Here is a 20,035-nt window from a genome sequence, read left to right as displayed (position 1 = left end):
ATACACATCAATTACACTATACATATCTATATACACATCAATTACACTATACACATCAATTACACTATACATATCTATATACACATCAATTACACTATACATATCTATAAACACATCAATTACACTATACACATCAATTACACTATACACATCAATTACACTATACACATCAATTACACTATACATATCTATAAACACATCAATTACACTATACACATCAATTACACTATACACATCTATATACACATCAATTACACTATACATATCTATAAATACATCAATTACACTATACACATCAATTACACTATACATATCTATATACACATCAATTACACTATACACATCTATAAACACATCAATTACACTATACACATCAATTACACTATACACATCTATATACACATCAATTACACTATACATATCTATATACACATCAATTACACTATACATATCTATAAACACATCAATTACACTATACATATCTATATACACATCAATTACACTATACACATCTATAAACACATCAATTACACTATACACATCAATTACACTATGCACATCAATTACACTATACACATCAATTACACTATACACATCAATTACACTATACACATCAATTACACTATACACATCAATTACACTATACATATCAATTACACTATACATATCTATATACACATCAATTACACTATACATATCTATAAACACATCAATTACACTATACACATCAATTACACTATACACATCAATTACACTATACATATCAATTACACTATACATATCTATATACACATCAATTACACTATACATATCTATATACACATCAATTACACTATACATATCTATAAACACATCAATTACACTATACATATCTATATACACATCAATTACACTATACATATCTATATACACATCAATTACACTATACACATCAATTACACTATACATATCTATATACACATCAATTACACTATACATATCTATAAACACATCAATTACACTATACATATCTATAAACACATCAATTACACTATACACATCAATTACACTATACATATCTATATACACATCAATTACACTATACACATCAATTACACTCTACATATCTATATACACATCAATTACACTATACATATCTATAAACACATCAATTACACTATACATATCTATATACACATCAATTACACTATACACATCTATAAACACATCAATTACACTATACACATCAATTACACTATACATATCTATAAACACATCAATTACACTATACATATCTATATACACATCAATTACACTATACATATCTATATACACATCAATTACACTATACACATCAATTACACTATACATATCTATATACACATCAATTACACTATACACATCAATTACACTATACATATCTATATACACATCAATTACACTATACACATCAATTACACTATACATATCTATATACACATCAATTACACTATACACATCTATAAACACATCAATTACACTATACACATCAATTACACTATACATATCTATATACACATCAATTACACTATACACATCTATAAACACATCAATTACACTATACACATCAATTACACTATACATATCTATATACACATCAATTACACTATACACATCTATAAACACATCAATTACACTATACATATCTATATACACATCAATTACACTATACATATCTATATACACATCAATTACACTATACATATCTATAAACACATCAATTACACTATACACATCAATTACACTATACATATCTATATACACATCAATTACACTATACACATCAATTACACTATACATATCTATATACACATCAATTACACTATACACATCAATTACACTATACACATCAATTACACTATACACATCAATTACACTATACATATCTATATACACATCAATTACACTATACACATCAATTACACTATACATATCTATATACACATCAATTACACTATACACATCAATTACACTATACACATCAATTACACTATACACATCAATTACACTATACACATCAATTACACTATACACATCAATTACACTATACATATCTATATACACATCAATTACACTATACACATCAATTACACTATACATATCTATATACACATCAATTACACTATACACATCTATAAACACATCAATTACACTATACATATCTATATACACATCAATTACACTATACATATCTATATACACATCAATTACACTATACATATCTATAAACACATCAATTACACTATACACATCAATTACACTATACATATCTATATACACATCAATTACACTATACATATCTATATACACATCAATTACACTATACATATCTATATACACATCAATTACACTATACACATCAATTACACTATACACATCAATTACACTATACATATCTATATACACATCAATTACACTATACACATCAATTACACTATACATATCTATATACACATCAATTACACTATACATATCTATATACACATCAATTACACTATACACATCAATTACACTATACATATCTATATACACATCAATTACACTATACACATCTATAAACACATCAATTACACTATACACATCAATTACACTATACATATCTATATACATATCAATTACACTATACACATCAATTACACTATACATATCTATAAACACATCAATTACACTATACATATCTATATACACATCAATTACACTATACACATCAATTACACTATACACATCAATTACACTATACATATCTATAAACACATCAATTACACTATACATATCTATAAACACATCAATTACACTATGCACATCAATTACACTATACATATCTATATACATATCAATTACACTATACACATCAATTACACTATACATATCTATAAACACATCAATTACACTATACATATCTATATACATATCAATTACACTATACACATCAATTACACTATACATATCTATAAACACATCAATTACACAATACATATCTATATACATATCAATTACACTATACACATCTATATACACATCAATTACACTATACATATCTATATACACATCAATTACACTATACACATCTATATACACATCAATTACACTATACACCTCAATTACACTCTACATATCTATAGACACATCAATTACACTATACACATCAATTACACTATACATATCTATATACACATCAATTACACTATACATATCTATAAACACATCAATTACACTATACACATCAATTACACTATACATATCTATATACACATCAATTACACTATACACATCAATTACACTATACACATCAATTACACTATACACATCAATTACACTATACACATCTATAAACACATCAACTACACTATACATATCTATATACACATCAATTACACTATACACATCAATTACACTATACATATCTATAGACACATCAATTACACTATACATATCTATATACACATCAATTACACTATACATATCTATAGACACATCAATTACACTATACATATCTATAGACACATCAATTACACTATACACATCTATAAACACATCAATTACACTATACACATCTATAAACACATCAATTACACTATACACATCAATTACACTATACACATCAATTACACTATACACATCAATTACACTATACATATCTATAAACACATCAATTACACTATACACATCAATTACACTATACATATCTATATACACATCAATTACACTATACACATCAATTACACTATACATATCTATATACACATCAATTACACTATACACATCTATAAACACATCAATTACACTATACACATCAATTACACTATACATATCTATATACACATCAATTACACTATACACATCTATAAACACATCAATTACACTATACATATCTATATACACATCAATTACACTATACATATCTATATACACATCAATTACACTATACACATCAATTACACTATACACATCAATTACACTATACATATCTATATACACATCAATTACACTATACATATCTATAAACACATCAATTACACTATACACATCAATTACACTATACATATCTATATACACATCAATTACACTATACATATCTATATACACATCAATTACACTATACATATCTATATACACATCAATTACACTATACACATCAATTACACTATACACATCAATTACACTATACATATCTATATACACATCAATTACACTATACACATCAATTACACTATACATATCTATATACACATCAATTACACTATACATATCTATATACACATCAATTACACTATACACATCAATTACACTATACATATCTATATACACATCAATTACACTATACACATCTATAAACACATCAATTACACTATACACATCAATTACACTATACATATCTATATACATATCAATTACACTATACACATCAATTACACTATACATATCTATAAACACATCAATTACACTATACATATCTATATACACATCAATTACACTATACACATCAATTACACTATACACATCAATTACACTATACATATCTATAAACACATCAATTACACTATACATATCTATAAACACATCAATTACACTATGCACATCAATTACACTATACATATCTATATACATATCAATTACACTATACACATCAATTACACTATACATATCTATAAACACATCAATTACACTATACATATCTATATACATATCAATTACACTATACACATCAATTACACTATACATATCTATAAACACATCAATTACACTATACATATCTATATACATATCAATTACACTATACACATCTATATACACATCAATTACACTATACATATCTATATACACATCAATTACACTATACACATCTATATAAACATCAATTACACTATACACCTCAATTACACTCTACATATCTATAGACACATCAATTACACTATACACATCAATTACACTATACATATCTATATACACATCAATTACACTATACATATCTATAAACACATCAATTACACTATACACATCAATTACACTATACATATCTATATACACATCAATTACACTATACACATCAATTACACTATACACATCAATTACACTATACACATCAATTACACTATACACATCTATAAACACATCAACTACACTATACATATCTATATACACATCAATTACACTATACACATCAATTACACTATACATATCTATAGACACATCAATTACACTATACATATCTATATACACATCAATTACACTATACATATCTATAGACACATCAATTACACTATACATATCTATAGACACATCAATTACACTATACACATCTATAAACACATCAATTACACTATACACATCTATAAACACATCAATTACACTATACACATCAATTACACTATACACATCAATTACACTATACACATCAATTACACTATACATATCTATAAACACATCAATTACACTATACACATCAATTACACTATACATATCTATATACACATCAATTACACTATACACATCAATTACACTATACATATCTATATACACATCAATTACACTATACACATCTATAAACACATCAATTACACTATACACATCAATTACACTATACATATCTATATACACATCAATTACACTATACATATCTATATACACATCAATTACACTATACATATCTATAAACACATCAATTACACTATACATATCTATAAACACATCAATTACACTATACACATCAATTACACTATACATATCTATATACACTATACACATCAATTACACTATACACATCAATTACACTATACATATCAATTACACTATACACATCAATTACACTATACATATCTATATACACATCAATTACACTATACACATCAATTACACTATACACATCTATAAACACATCAATTACACTATACACATCAATTACACTATACATATCTATAGACACATCAATTACACTATACATATCTATATACACATCAATTACACTATACACATCAATTACACTATACATATCAATTACACTATACATATCTATAGACACATCAATTACACTATACACATCAATTACACTATACACATCAATTACACTATACACATCTATAAACACATCAATTACACTATACACATCAATTACACTATACATATCTATAGACACATCAATTACACTATACACATCAATTACACTATACATATCAATTACACTATACATATCTATATACACATCAATTACACTATACACATCAATTACACTATACACATCAATTACACTATACATATCAATTACACTATACACATCAATTACACTATACACATCAATTACACTATACACATCAATTACACTATACATATCTATAGACACATCAATTACACTATACACATCAATTACACTATACATATCAATTACACTATACATATCTATATACACATCAATTACACTATACATATCAATTACACTATACATATCTATATACACATCAATTACACTATACACATCAATTACACTATACACATCAATTACACTATACATATCTATATACACATCAATTACACTATACACATCAATTACACTATACACATCAATTACACTATACACCTCAATTACACTATACACATCAATTACACTATACACATCAATTACACTATACACATCAATTACACTATACACATCAATTACACTATACATATCTATATACACATCAATTACACTATACACATCAATTACACTATACATATCTATATACACATCAATTACACTATACACATCAATTACACTATACATATCTATATACACATCAATTACACTATACATATCAATTACACTATACACATCAATTACACTATACACATCTATAGACACATCAATTACACTATACACATCTATAAACACATCAATTACACTATACACATCAATTACACTATACATATCTATAGACACATCAATTACACTATACACATCTATAAACACATCAATTACACTATACACATCAATTACACTATACATATCTATATACACATCAATTACACTATACACATCAATTACACTATACATATCTATATACACATCAATTACACTATGCATATCTATATACACATCAATTACACTATACATATCTATAAACACATCAATTACACTATACACATCAATTACACTATACACATCAATTACACTATACATATCTATATACATATCAATTACACTATACATATCTATATACACATCAATTACACTATACACATCAATTACACTATACACATCAATTACACTATACACATCAATTACACTATACACATCAATTACACTATACACATCAATTACACTATACACATCAATTACACTATACATATCTATATACACATCAATTACACTATACATATCTATATACACATCAATTACACTATACATATCAATTACACTATACACATCAATTACACTATACACATCAATTACACTATACATATCTATATACACATCAATTACACTATACACATCAATTACACTATACATATCTATATACACATCAATTACACTATACATATCTATATACACATCAATTACACTATACACATCAATTACACTATACACATCAATTACACTATACACATCAATTACACTATACATATCTATATACACATCAATTACACTATACACATCTATATACACATCAATTACACTATACATATCTATATACACATCAATTACACTATACATATCTATATACACATCAATTACACTATACACATCAATTACACTATACACATCAATTACACTATACACATCAATTACACTATACACATCAATTACACTATACATATCTATAAACACATCAATTACACTATACATATCTATATACACATCAATTACACTATACACATCAATTACACTATACACATCAATTACACTATACACATCAATTACACTATACACATCAATTACACTATACACATCAATTACACTATACACATCAATTACACTATACATATCTATATACATATCAATTACACTATACATATCTATATACACATCAATTACACTATACACATCAATTACACTATACATATCTATATACACATCAATTACACTATACATATCTATAAACACATCAATTACACTATACATATCAATATACACATCAATTACACTATACATATCAATATACACATCAATTACACTATACACATCAATTACACTATACATATCTATATACACATCAATTACACTATACATATCTATAAACACATCAATTACACTATACACATCAATTACACTATACACATCAATTACACTATACATATCTATATACACATCAATTACACTATACATATCTATATACACATCAATTACACTATACACATCAATTACACTATACATATCTATATACACATCAATTACACTGTGTGTGTGTGTGTGTGTGTGTGTGTGTGTAACCGTGTTCATGTGTGTGTGTTTTGCAGTAGTATTGCACTATAAGGGGATAAGGTGCCATCTTAGTTAACTATAACGTGGTGTGAGAAGTGGACTTCCTGTCGTGGTTGTTGTCTCAGCTCTACCTCTGGCAGGGACACAGTGACTGTTGGGAAGATGGTCCTTATAGAATTACACTGAATGGAATACAATAGGAGGAGCTTTGAAAGGCAGTTCTCACTGTTCTGTCTCCTGTGGAAAGTAAACCATGTTATCTGTGCTATACATTCAGAATTTCATTCAACATTACAGTGAACATGATTGATTACCTTTGATGATTGTAGCTGTGGTACTGTATATATTGTGAAATGCCTCTCTCTCTCTGTCTCTCTCTCTCTCTGTCTCTGTCTCTCTCTCTCTCTCTTTCTCTATCTCTCTCTCTCTTTCTCTCTCTCTCTCTTTCTCTCTCTCTCTCTCTCTCTCTCTCTCTCTCTCTCTCTCTCTCTCTCTCTCTCTCTCTCTCTCTCTCTCTCTCTCTCTCTCTCTCTCTCTCTCTCTCTCTCTCTCTCTCTGTCTCTCTCTCTTTCTCTCTCTCTCTTCTCTCTCTCCCTCTCTCTCTCTCTCTCTCTCTCCCTCTCTCTCTCCCTCTCTCTTTCTCTCTCTCTCTCTCTCTCTCTCTCTTTCTTAGTATCCATGATATATTGAGGTCCTCAACGACCATATTCACGAATGCCACTTTTATGACCTGTACTATTCAATTGATAAGAATACGAAACACTGGTTTCAGAACACAGTCATGGTAAGAGAAAGTTAGACTACCACCTAGTGGCCTTGTGGTGTCATCACATTCCCAGGCGCCTAATTAAAACAAATGTTATTTGTCTCTTGCGCCGGAATACAACAAGTGTAGACTTTAACCGTGAAGTGCTTACTTACGAGCCCTTAACCAAAAGTAACACACATTTGCACACAAAGTTGTGTGTGTGTGTGTGTGTGTGTGTGTATAGAGCCAGTGCAAGAAATTTGTGGAAAACAAAGGGGGTCAATGCAAATAGTCTGGGTGACCATTTAATGAACTCTTCAGCAGTTTTATGGCTTGGGGTTAGCTGTTTAGGAGCCTTTTGGTCCCTAGACTTGGCGCTCCGGTACCGCTTGCCGTGCGGTAGCAGGGGGGGAACAGTCTGTGATTTGGGTGGCTGGAGTCTTTGACCATTTTCATGGCCTTCCTCTGACACCGCCTGGTATAGAGGTCCTGGATGGCAGGAAGCTTGGACCCAGTGATGCACTGGGGAATACGCACTACCCTCTGTAGAGCCTTACTGTTGGATGCCGAGCAGTTGTCATACCAGGTGGTGATGCAGCAGTCAGGATGCTCTTGATGGTGCGGCTGTAGAACATTTTAAGGATCTGAGGGCCCATGACACATTTTTCCAGCCTCTTCAGGGGAAACAGGCATTGTTGTGCCTGTGTTGGTGTGTTTGACCATGACAGATCCTTAGTGATGTGGGACACCGAGGAACTTGAAGCTCTCGACCCGCTTCACTAAGGCCCTGTTGATGTGAGTGGTGGCGTGCTCACCCCTTTGTTTCCTGTAGCCCACAATCAGCACCTTTATACAATGGGAGTGTCTGTAGAGGAATAGGGTGTGTCCATAGAGGAATAGGGTGTCCGTAGAGGAATAGGGTGTGTCCGTAGAGGAATAGGGTGTATCCACAGAGGAATAGGATGTCCATAGAGGTATAGGGTGTCCCATAGAGGAATAGAGTGTCCCCATAGAGGTATAGGGTGTCCCCATAGAGGAATAGGATGTCCATAGAGGTATAGGGTGTCCCCATAGAGGAATAGGATGTACATAGAGGTATAGGGTGTGTCCATAGAGGAATAGGGTGTCCATAGAGGAATAGGGTGTCCCCATAGAGGAATAGGGTGTCCATAGAGGAATAGGGTGTGTCCATAGAGGAATAGGGTGTATCCACAGAGGAATAGGGTGTGTCCATAGAGGAATAGGGTGTATCCACAGAGAAATAGGGTGTGTCCATAGAGAATAGGTGTCCGTAGAGGAATAGGGTGTCCCCATAGAGGAATAGAGTGTCCATAGAGGAATAGGGTGTCCATAGAGGAATAGGGTGTGTCCGTAGAGGAATAGGGTGTCCGTAGAGGAATAGTGTGTCCATAGAGGAATAGAGTGTCCATAGAGGAATAGAGTGTCCATATATTAATAGGGTGTCCCCATAGAGGAACAGGGTGTCCCCATAGAGGAATAGGGTGTCCATAGAGGAATAGGGTGTGTCCGTAGAGGAATAGGGTGTCCGAAGAGGAATAGGGTGTCCCCATAGAGGAATAGAGTGTCCATAGAGGAATAGTGCCTTGCGAAAGTATTCGGCCCCCTTGAACTTTGCAACCTTTTGCCACATTTCGGGCTTCAAACATAAAAATATAAAACTGTATTTTTTGTGAAGAATCAACAACAAGTGGGACACAATCATGAAGTGGAACGACATTTATTGTATATTTCAAACTTTTTAACAAATCAAAAACTGAAAAATTGGGCGTGCAAAATTAGTCAGCCCCTTTAAGTTAATACTTTGTAGCGCCACCTTTTGCTGCGATTACAGCTGTAAGTCACTTGGGGTATGTCTCTATCAGTTTTGCACATCGAGAGACTGAATTTTTTTCCCATTCCTCCTTACAAAACAGCTCGAGCTCAGTGAGGTTGGATGGAGAGCATTTGTGAACAGCAGTTTTCAGTTCTTTCCACAGATTCTCGATTGGATTCAGGTCTGGACTTTGACTTGGCCATTCTAACACCTGGATATGTTTATCTTTGAACCATTCCATTGTAGATTTTGCTTTATGTTTTGGATCATTGTCTTGTTGGAAGACAAATCTCCGTCCCAGTCTCAGGTCTTTTGCAGACTCTATCAGGTTTTCTTCCAGAATGGTCCTGTATTTGGCTCCATCCATCTTCCCATCAATTTTAACCATCTTCCCTGTCCCTGCTGAAGAAAAGCAGGCCCAAACCATGATGCTGCCGCCACCATGTTTGACAGTGGGGATGGTGTGTTCAGGGTGATGAACTGTGTTGCTTTTACGCCAAACATAACATTTTGCATTGTTGACAAAAAGTTCAATTTTGGTTTCATCTGACCAGAGCACCTTCTTCCACATGTTTGGTGCGTCTCCCAGGTGGCTTGTGGCAAACTTTAAACAACACTTTTATGGATATCTTTAAGAAATGGCTTTCTTCTGCCACTCTTCCATAAAGGCCAGATTTGTGCAATATACGACTGATTGTTGTCCTATGGACAGAGTCTCCCACCTCAGCTGTAGATCTCTGCAGTTCATCCAGAGTGATCATGGGCCTCTTGGCTGCATCTCTGATCAGTCTTCTCCTTGTATGAGCTGAAAGTTTAGAGGGACGGCCAGGTCTTGGTAGATTTGCAGTGGTCTGATACTCCTTCCATTTCAATATTATCGCTTGCACAGTGCTCCTTGGGATGTTTAAAGCTTGGGAAATCTTTTTGTATCCAAATCCGGCTTTAAACTTCTTCACAACAGTATCTCGGACCTGCCTGGTGTGTTCCTTATTCTTCATGATGCTCTCTGCGCTTTTAACGGACCTCTGAGACTATCACAGTGCAGGTGCATTTATACGGAGACTTGATTACACACAGGTGGATTGTATTTATCATCATTAGTCATTTAGGTCAACATTGGATCATTCAGAGATCCTCACTGAACTTCTGGAGAGAGTTTGCTGCACTGAAAGTAAAGGGCTGAATCATTTTGCACGCCCAATTTTTCAGTTTTTGATTTGTTAAAAAAGTTTGAAATATCCAATAAATGTCGTTCCACTTCATGATTGTGTCCCACTTGTTGTTGATTCTTCACAAAAAAATACAGTTTTATATCTTTATGTTTGAAGCCTGAAATGTGGCAAAAGGTCGCAAAGTTCAAGGGGGCCGAATACTTTCGCAAGGCACTGTACATATATATATATATATATGTATATAGATAGAGAGAGAACAGCAGATTTAGCTGGTCTGTCATAATATAATAGAGACAGTAGATTTAGCTGGTCTGTCATAATATAATAGAGACAGTAGATCTAGCTGGTCTGTCATAATATAATAGAGACAGTAGATTTAGCTGGTCTGTCATAATATAATAGAGACAGTAGATCTAGCTGGTCTGTCATAATATAATAGAGACAGTAGATTTAGCTGGTCTGTCATAATATAATAGAGACAGTAGATCTAGCTGGTCTGTCATAATATAATAGAGACAGTAGATTTAGCTGGTCTGTCATAATATAATTGAGACAGTAGATTTAGCTGGTCTGTCATAATATAATAGAGACAGTAGATTTAGCTGGTCTGTCATAATATAATAGAGACAGTAGATCTAGCTGGTCTGTCATAATATAATAGAGACAGTAGATTTAGCTGGTCTGTCATAATATAATAGAGACAGTAGATTTAGCTGGTCTGTCATAATATAAAAGAGACAGTAGATTTAGCTGGTCTGTCATAATATAATAGAGACAGTAGATCTAGCTGGTCTGTCATAATATAATAGAGACAGTAGATCTAGCTTGTCTGTCATAATAAAATAGAGACAGTAGATCTAGCTGGTCTGTCATAATATAATAGAGACAGTAGATTTAGCTGGTTTTACTCAAACAGAGTCTCAATTTCCTGTTGAGAGTTAGAATAGTAGAATACACAAGGTGGAATTGCGAAACTTGGTTGAGTATCAGAAGTGTTGTTGTTGTTATGTCAGTCACTGACAGTCACTAATATAGTCCGTGTCAACAAACATTACTTTTTGTGTAAGTTAGTCTAGCCGGCCAGCTATCTAAGCTTGTAGTAATCATTGTCGAAGTACTGCCCAGGGGGCCCATAATGATTTTGTTAGTCACTCTCACTCAGATATCGTATTAAAAACTGAAAACATTTCCTCTCCTCCCCATGGCAATATTGGAAGATTTGTTTTTCTCTGCTGTCAAGATGGGTTCTGCTGAAATGTTTTGCTGCAGAGGTGGGTATAGCTTAGGGCCTTCAAAAGGCTAGGGCCAGCTCTGACTGCTTAGGGCCATCAAAAGTCTAGGGCCAGCTCTGACTGTATAGGGCCGCCAAAAGGCTAGGGCCAGCTCTGACTGTATAGGGCCATCAAAAGGCTAGGGCCAGCTCTGACTGTATAGGGCCTTCAAAAGGCGAGGGCCAGCTCTGACTGTATAGGGCCACCAAAAGGCTAGGGCCAGCTCTGACTGCTTAGGGCCTTCAAAAGGCTAGGGCCAGCTCTGACTGTATAGGGCCATCAAAAGGCTAGGGCCAGCTCTGACTGCTTAGGGCCTTCAAAAGGCTAGGGCCAGCTCTGACTGTATGGGGCCATCAAAAGGCTAGGGCCAGCTCTGACTGTATAGGGCCATCAAAAGACTAGGGCCAGCTCTGACTGCTTAGGGCCGCCAAAAGGCTAGGGCCAGCTCTGACTGCTTAGGGCCGCCAAAAGGCTAGGGCCAGCTCTGACTGCTTAGGGCCATCAAAAGGCTAGGGCCAGCTCTGACTGTATAGGGCCGCCAAAAGGCTAGGGCCAGCTCTGACTGTATAGGGCCATCAAAAGGCTAGGGCCAGCTCTGACTGCTTAGGGCCGCCAAAAGGATATGGCCAGCTCTGACTGCTTAGGGCCATCAAAAGGCTAGGGCCAGCTCTGACTGTATAGGGCCGCCAAAAGGCTAGGGCCAGCTCTGACTGTATAGGGCCATCAAAAGCCTAGGGCCAGCTCTGACTGCTTAGGGCCATCAAAAGGCTAGGGCTAGCTCGGACTGCTTAGGGCCTTCAAAAGGCTAGGGCCAGCTCTGACTGCATAGGGCCTTCAAAAGGCTAGGGCCAGCTCTGACTGTATAGGGCCATCCAAAGGCTAGGGCCAGCTCTGACTGCTTAGGGCCGCCAAAAGGCTAGGGCCAGCTCTGACTGCTTAGGGCCGCCAAAAGGCTAGGGCCAGCTCTGACTGCTTAGGGCCATCAAAAGGCTAGGGCCAGCTCTGACTGTATAGGGCCGCCAAAAGGCTAGGGCCAGCTCTGACTGTATAGGGCCGCCAAAAGGCTAGGGCCAGCTCTAACTGCTTAGGGCCTTCAAAAGGCTAGGGCCAGCTCTGACTGCATGTGTGTGGTATGGATGTGGGTAGCAGACCCGCGAGCCACTGTGGGCCCCACATGATAAGTACAGATTTCTTTGTAAAGTTGCCCATCCCTGGGCTAGAGGGAGTTTCCACCATATGTATTATACCATTAATTTCCTTTCAAATCAGCCAATGGAAGTAAACAAGGACAGACTTGGAGAAGGAGGACAGATAATTGGGACATAGCTCCAGTAATGTTTGTCAAGAGACTGTTATATCACGTTGAACCGTGTGTTGAGGAGGTTCTACTATGTGTTGAGGAGTTGCTACCATGTGTTGAGGAGGTTCTACCATGTGTTGAGGAGTTGCTACCATGTGTTGAGGAGTTGCTACCATGTGTTGAGGAGTTGCTACCATGTGTTGAGGAGTTGCTACCATGTGTTGAGGAGTTGCTACCATGTGTTGAGGAGTTGCTACCATGTGTTGAGGAGTTGCTACCATGTGTTGAGGAGTTGCTACCATGTGTTGAGGAGTTGCTACCATGTGTTGAGGAGTTGCTACCATGTGTTGATATCTTGTCTTTCTCAGGAAGGGAAGAAGAAGTTTGACAAGGAGACAGAGAAATACTACACCGTTCTAGAGAAGCATCTGGCCTTGTCTTCCAGGAAGAAAGAACCGTTCTTACAAGAGGTATGTCCCAGTTACGAGACAAAACTAGAGGTATGTCCCAGTTACGAGACAAAACTAGAGGTAAGTCCCAGTTACTAGACATCACGTTGCTAACTATGAGCACATGTTATATCTGCTTCAAGCACCTGGACAGGCCTTTGTGATGAATGGATGTCTGTGTCCTAAACGCCCCTAGTTAAATGTAGTGCACTATATAGGAAACGCAGCTTTTCTAAAGTCAACTGCACAATGTCAATGACAACACTGTTTATCCTGCTGGTTACCCAGTACCTTCACAGACAAACACACGGAAGAGTACTCTCTAAACCCGGATGGTGTAACCATTAACCCTTTCTCAAATAGTCTCCACAGTACACAGACGCAACACAGACATGCATTCACACACACACAGACATGTACGTGCCCATGCACACACACAGTCACACACAAACACACACGCACATGCATATGCACACACACACACACACACACATACACACTGCCTTTCCCTTTGTCCTAAAGTTAACCTGTTGTTTGTTAACCCGCAGGTAGACCCCCCCCCCCCCCCCCCCCCCCCCCCCACACACACACACACACACACACACACACACACACACACACATACTGCCTTTCCCTTTGTCCTAAAGTTAACCCGTGGTTTGTTAACCTGCAGGCGGACACACAGATTGACAAGGAGAGGCAGGTGTTCTATGATGCGTCCCTGGAGTATGTCTTCAAGATTCAGGAGGTCCAAGAGAAGAAGAAGTTTGAGTTTGTGGAACCGGTAAAGTAAAGGTTTTAGTATCCAAAGTACTCCGTTTGTAGTAGTAGTAGTAGTAGTAGTAGTAGTAGTAGTAGTAGTAGTATCCAGCTCGAAGTGAAGTACTCCGTTTGTAGTAGTAGTAGTAGTAGTAGTAGTAGTAGTAGTAGTAGTATCCAGCTCGAAGTGAAGTACTCCATTTGTAGTAGTAGTAGTAGTAGTAGTAGTATCCAGCTCGGAGTGAAGTACTCCGTTTGTAGTAGTAGTAGTAGTAGTAGTAGTAGTAGTAGTAGTAGTAGTATCCAGCTCGGAGTGAAGTACTCCGTTTGTAGTAGTAGTAGTAGTAGTAGTAGTAGTAGTAGTAGTAGTAGTAGTATCCAGCTCGGAGTGAAGTACTCCGTTTGTAGTAGTAGTAGTAGTAGTAGTAGTAGTAGTAGTAGTATCCAGCTCGAAGTGAAGTACTCCGTTTGTAGTAGTAGTAGTAGTAGTAGTAGTATCCAGCTCGGAGTGAAGTACTCCGTTTGTAGTAGTAGTAGTAGTAGTAGTAGTAGTATCCAGCTCGGAGTGAAGTACTCCGTTTGTAGTAGTAGTAGTAGTAGTAGTAGTAGTAGTAGTAGTAGTATCCAGCTCGGAGTGAAGTACTCCGTTTGTAGTAGTAGTAGTAGTAGTAGTAGTAGTTGTAGTAGTATCCAGCTCGGAGTGAAGTACTCCGTTTGTAGTAGTAGTTGTAGTAGTATCCAGCTCGGAGTGAAGTACTCCGTTTGTAGTAGTAGTAGTAGTAGTAGTAGTATCCAGCTCGGAGTGAAGTACTCCGTTTGTAGTAGTAGTAGTAGTAGTAGTAGTAGTATCCAGCTCGGAGTGAAGTACTCCGTTTGTAGTAGTAGTAGTAGTAGTAGTATCCAGCTCGGAGTGAAGTACTCCGTTTGGGAGTCAGTCAACAACCCCTAAATGTCAAAGCTTATACAGCCGTACATTAGTTAGGATTTCATGTTCTTGTCTCTCCCTCTCAGCTGCTGGCCTTCCTGCAGGGTCTGTTCACGTTCTACCACGAAGGATATGAGCTCGCTCACGAGTTTGAGCCTTACAAACAACAGCTCCAGTTCAACCTGCAGAACGTAAGTAGCCCTGGTCCCAGATCAGACCTGTAGTCTTTACTAAGTAGCCCTGGTCCCAGATCAGACTTGTAGTCTTTACTAAGTAGCCCTGGTCCCAGATCAGACTTGTAGTCTTTACTAAGTAGCCCTGGTCCCAGATCAGACCTGTAGTCTTTACTAAGTAGCCCTGGTCCCAGATCAGACCTGTAGTCTTTACTAAGTAGCCCTGGTCCCAGATCAGACCTGTAGTCTTTACTAAGTAGCCCTGGTCCCAGATCAGACCTGTAGTCTTTACTAAGTAGCCCTGGTCCCAGATCAGACCTGTAGTCTTTACTAAGTAGCCCTGGTCCCAGATCAGACCTGTAGTCTTTACTAAGAAGTAAAAAAAGAAAAATGAAAAAGTAACAAAATAAAATAACAATACCGAGGCTACGTATATACAGGGTATTACGGTACAGAGTCAATGTGGAGGCTATATACAGGGTATTACGGTACAGAGTCAATGTGGAGGCTATATACAGGGTGTTACGGTACAGAGTCAATGTGGAGGCTATATACAGGGGGTACCGGTACAGAGTCAATGTGGAGGTTATATACAGGGTATTACGGTACAGAGTCAATGTGGAGGCTATATACAGGGTATTACGGTACAGAGTCAATGTGGAGGCTATTTACAGGGGGTACCGGTACAGAGTCAATGTGGAGGCTATATACAGGGTGTTACGGTACAGAGTCAATGTGGAGACTATATACAGGGTGTTACGGTACAGAGTCAATGTGGAGGCTATATACAGGGTGTTACGGTACAGAGTCAATGTGGAGGCTATATACAGGGTATTACGGTACAGAGTCAATGTGGAGGCTATATACAGGGTATTACGGTACAGAGTCAATGTGGAGGCTATATACAGGGTATTACGGTACAGAGTCAATGTGGAGGCTATATACAGGGTGTTACGGTACAGAGTCAATGTGGAGGCTATATACAGGGTGTTACGGTACAGAGTCAATGTGGAGGCTATATACAGGGTATTACGGTACAGAGTCAATGTGGAGGCTATATACAGGGTATTACGGTACAGAGTCAATGTGGAGGCTATATACAGGGTATTACGGTACAGAGTCAATGTGGAGGCTATATACAGGGTATTACGGTACAGAGTCAATGTGGAGGCTATATACAAGGGGTACCAGTACAGAGTCAATGTGGAGGTTATATACAGGGTATTACGGTACAGAGTCAATGTGGAGACTATATACAGGGTATTACGGTACAGAGTCAATGTGGAGGCTATATACAGGGTATTACGGTACAGAGTCAATGTGGAGGCTATTTACAGGGGGTACCGGTACAGAGTCAATGTGGAGGCTATATACAGGGTGTTACGGTACAGAGTCAATGTGGAGGCTATATACAGGGTGTTACGGTACAGATTCAATGTGGAGGCTATATACAGGGGGTACCGGTACAGAGTCAATGTGGAGGCTATTTACAGGGGGTACCGGTACAGATTCAATGTGGAGGCTATATACAGGGGGTACCGGTACAGAGTCAATGTGGAGGCTATATACAGGGGGTACCGGTACAGAGTCAATGTGGAGGCTATATACAGGGTGTTACGGTACAGAGTCAATGTGGAGGCAATATACAGGGGGTACCGGTACAGAGTCAATGTGGAGGCTATATACAGGGGGTACCGGTACAGAGTCAATGTGGAGGCTATATACAGGGGGTACCGGTACAGAGTCAATGTGGAGGCTTTATACAGTTTGTACTGGTACAGAGTCAATGTGGAGGCTATATACAGGGAGTACCGGTACAGAGTCAATGAGGAGGCTATATACAGGGGGCACTGGTACAGAGTCAATGTGGAGGCTATATACAGGGGGTACCGGTACAGAGTCAATGTGGAGGCTATATACAGGGGGTACCGGTACAGAGTCAATGTGGAGACTATATACAGGGGGTACCGGTACAGAGTCAATGTGGAGACTATATACAGGGTGTTACGGTGCAGAGTCAATGAGAAGGCTATATACAGGGGGTACCGGTACAGGGTCGATGTGGAGGCCATATACTGGGGGTACCGGTACAGAGTCAATGTGGAGGCTATATACAGGGTGTTACGGTACAGAGTCAATGTGGAGACTATATACAGGGTGTTACGGTACAGAGTCAATGTGGAGGCTATATACAGGGTGTTACGGTACAGAGTCAATGTGGAGGCTATATACAGGGTGTTACGGTACAGAGTCAATGTGGAGGCTATATACAGGGGGTACCGGTACAGAGTCAATGTGGAGTCTATATACAGGGGGTACCAGTATAGGGTCAATGAGGAGGCTATATACAGGGGGTACCAGTACAGGGTCAATGTGGAGGCTATATACAGGGGATACCAGTACAGAGTCAATGTGGAGGCTATATACAGGGGGTACCAGTACAGGGTCAATGAGGAGGCTATATACAGGGGGTACCGGTACAGAGTCAATGAGGAGGCTATATACAGGGGGTACCGGTACAGAGTCAATGTGGAGGCTATATACAGGGGGTACCGGTACAGAGTCAATGTGGAGACTATATACAGGGTGTTACGGTACAGTCAATGAGAAGGCTATATACAGGGGGTACCGGTACAGGGTCGATGTGGAGGCCATATACAGGGGGTACCGGTACAGAGTCAATGTGGAGGCTATATACAGGGGGTACCGGTACAGAGTCAATGTGGAGGCTATATACAGGGGGTACCGGTACAGACTCAATGTGGAGGCTATATACAGGGGATACCGGTACAGAGTCAATGAGGAGGCTATATACAGGGGGTACCGGTACAGAGTCAATGTGGAGGCTATATACAGGGGGTACCAGTACAGAGTCAATGTGGACGCTATATACAAGGGGTACCAGTACAGAGTCAATGTGGAGGCTATATACAGGGGGTACCAGTACAGGGTCATTGAGGAGGCTATATACAGGGGGTACCATTACAGGGT

The 20,035-nt window shown here is 37.1% G+C and overlaps 1 protein-coding gene across 2 annotated transcripts in view; it reads left to right on the top strand.

The window, feature by feature from the left end:
* arhgap42b (Rho GTPase activating protein 42b) overlaps positions 1-20,035 on the top strand; it is a 219,094-nt gene that overhangs the window by 110,486 nt on the left and 88,573 nt on the right. For both annotated transcript variants that reach the window (XM_036965194.2, XM_036965192.2), the window contains exons 5-7: positions 15,107-15,208; positions 15,861-15,971; positions 16,958-17,062. In XM_036965194.2, coding sequence (XP_036821089.1) covers positions 15,107-15,208; positions 15,861-15,971; positions 16,958-17,062 — 318 coding nt within the window. The remainder of the gene's footprint in view (positions 1-15,106; positions 15,209-15,860; positions 15,972-16,957; positions 17,063-20,035) is intronic.

The sequence above is a fragment of the Oncorhynchus mykiss genome, chromosome 27, assembly GCF_057628025.1.
Source record: "Oncorhynchus mykiss isolate SJ-2025 chromosome 27, ASM5762802v1, whole genome shotgun sequence".
Classification (NCBI taxonomy): domain Eukaryota; kingdom Metazoa; phylum Chordata; class Actinopteri; order Salmoniformes; family Salmonidae; genus Oncorhynchus; species Oncorhynchus mykiss.
This window is presented reverse-complemented; position numbering and strand designations above follow the sequence as displayed.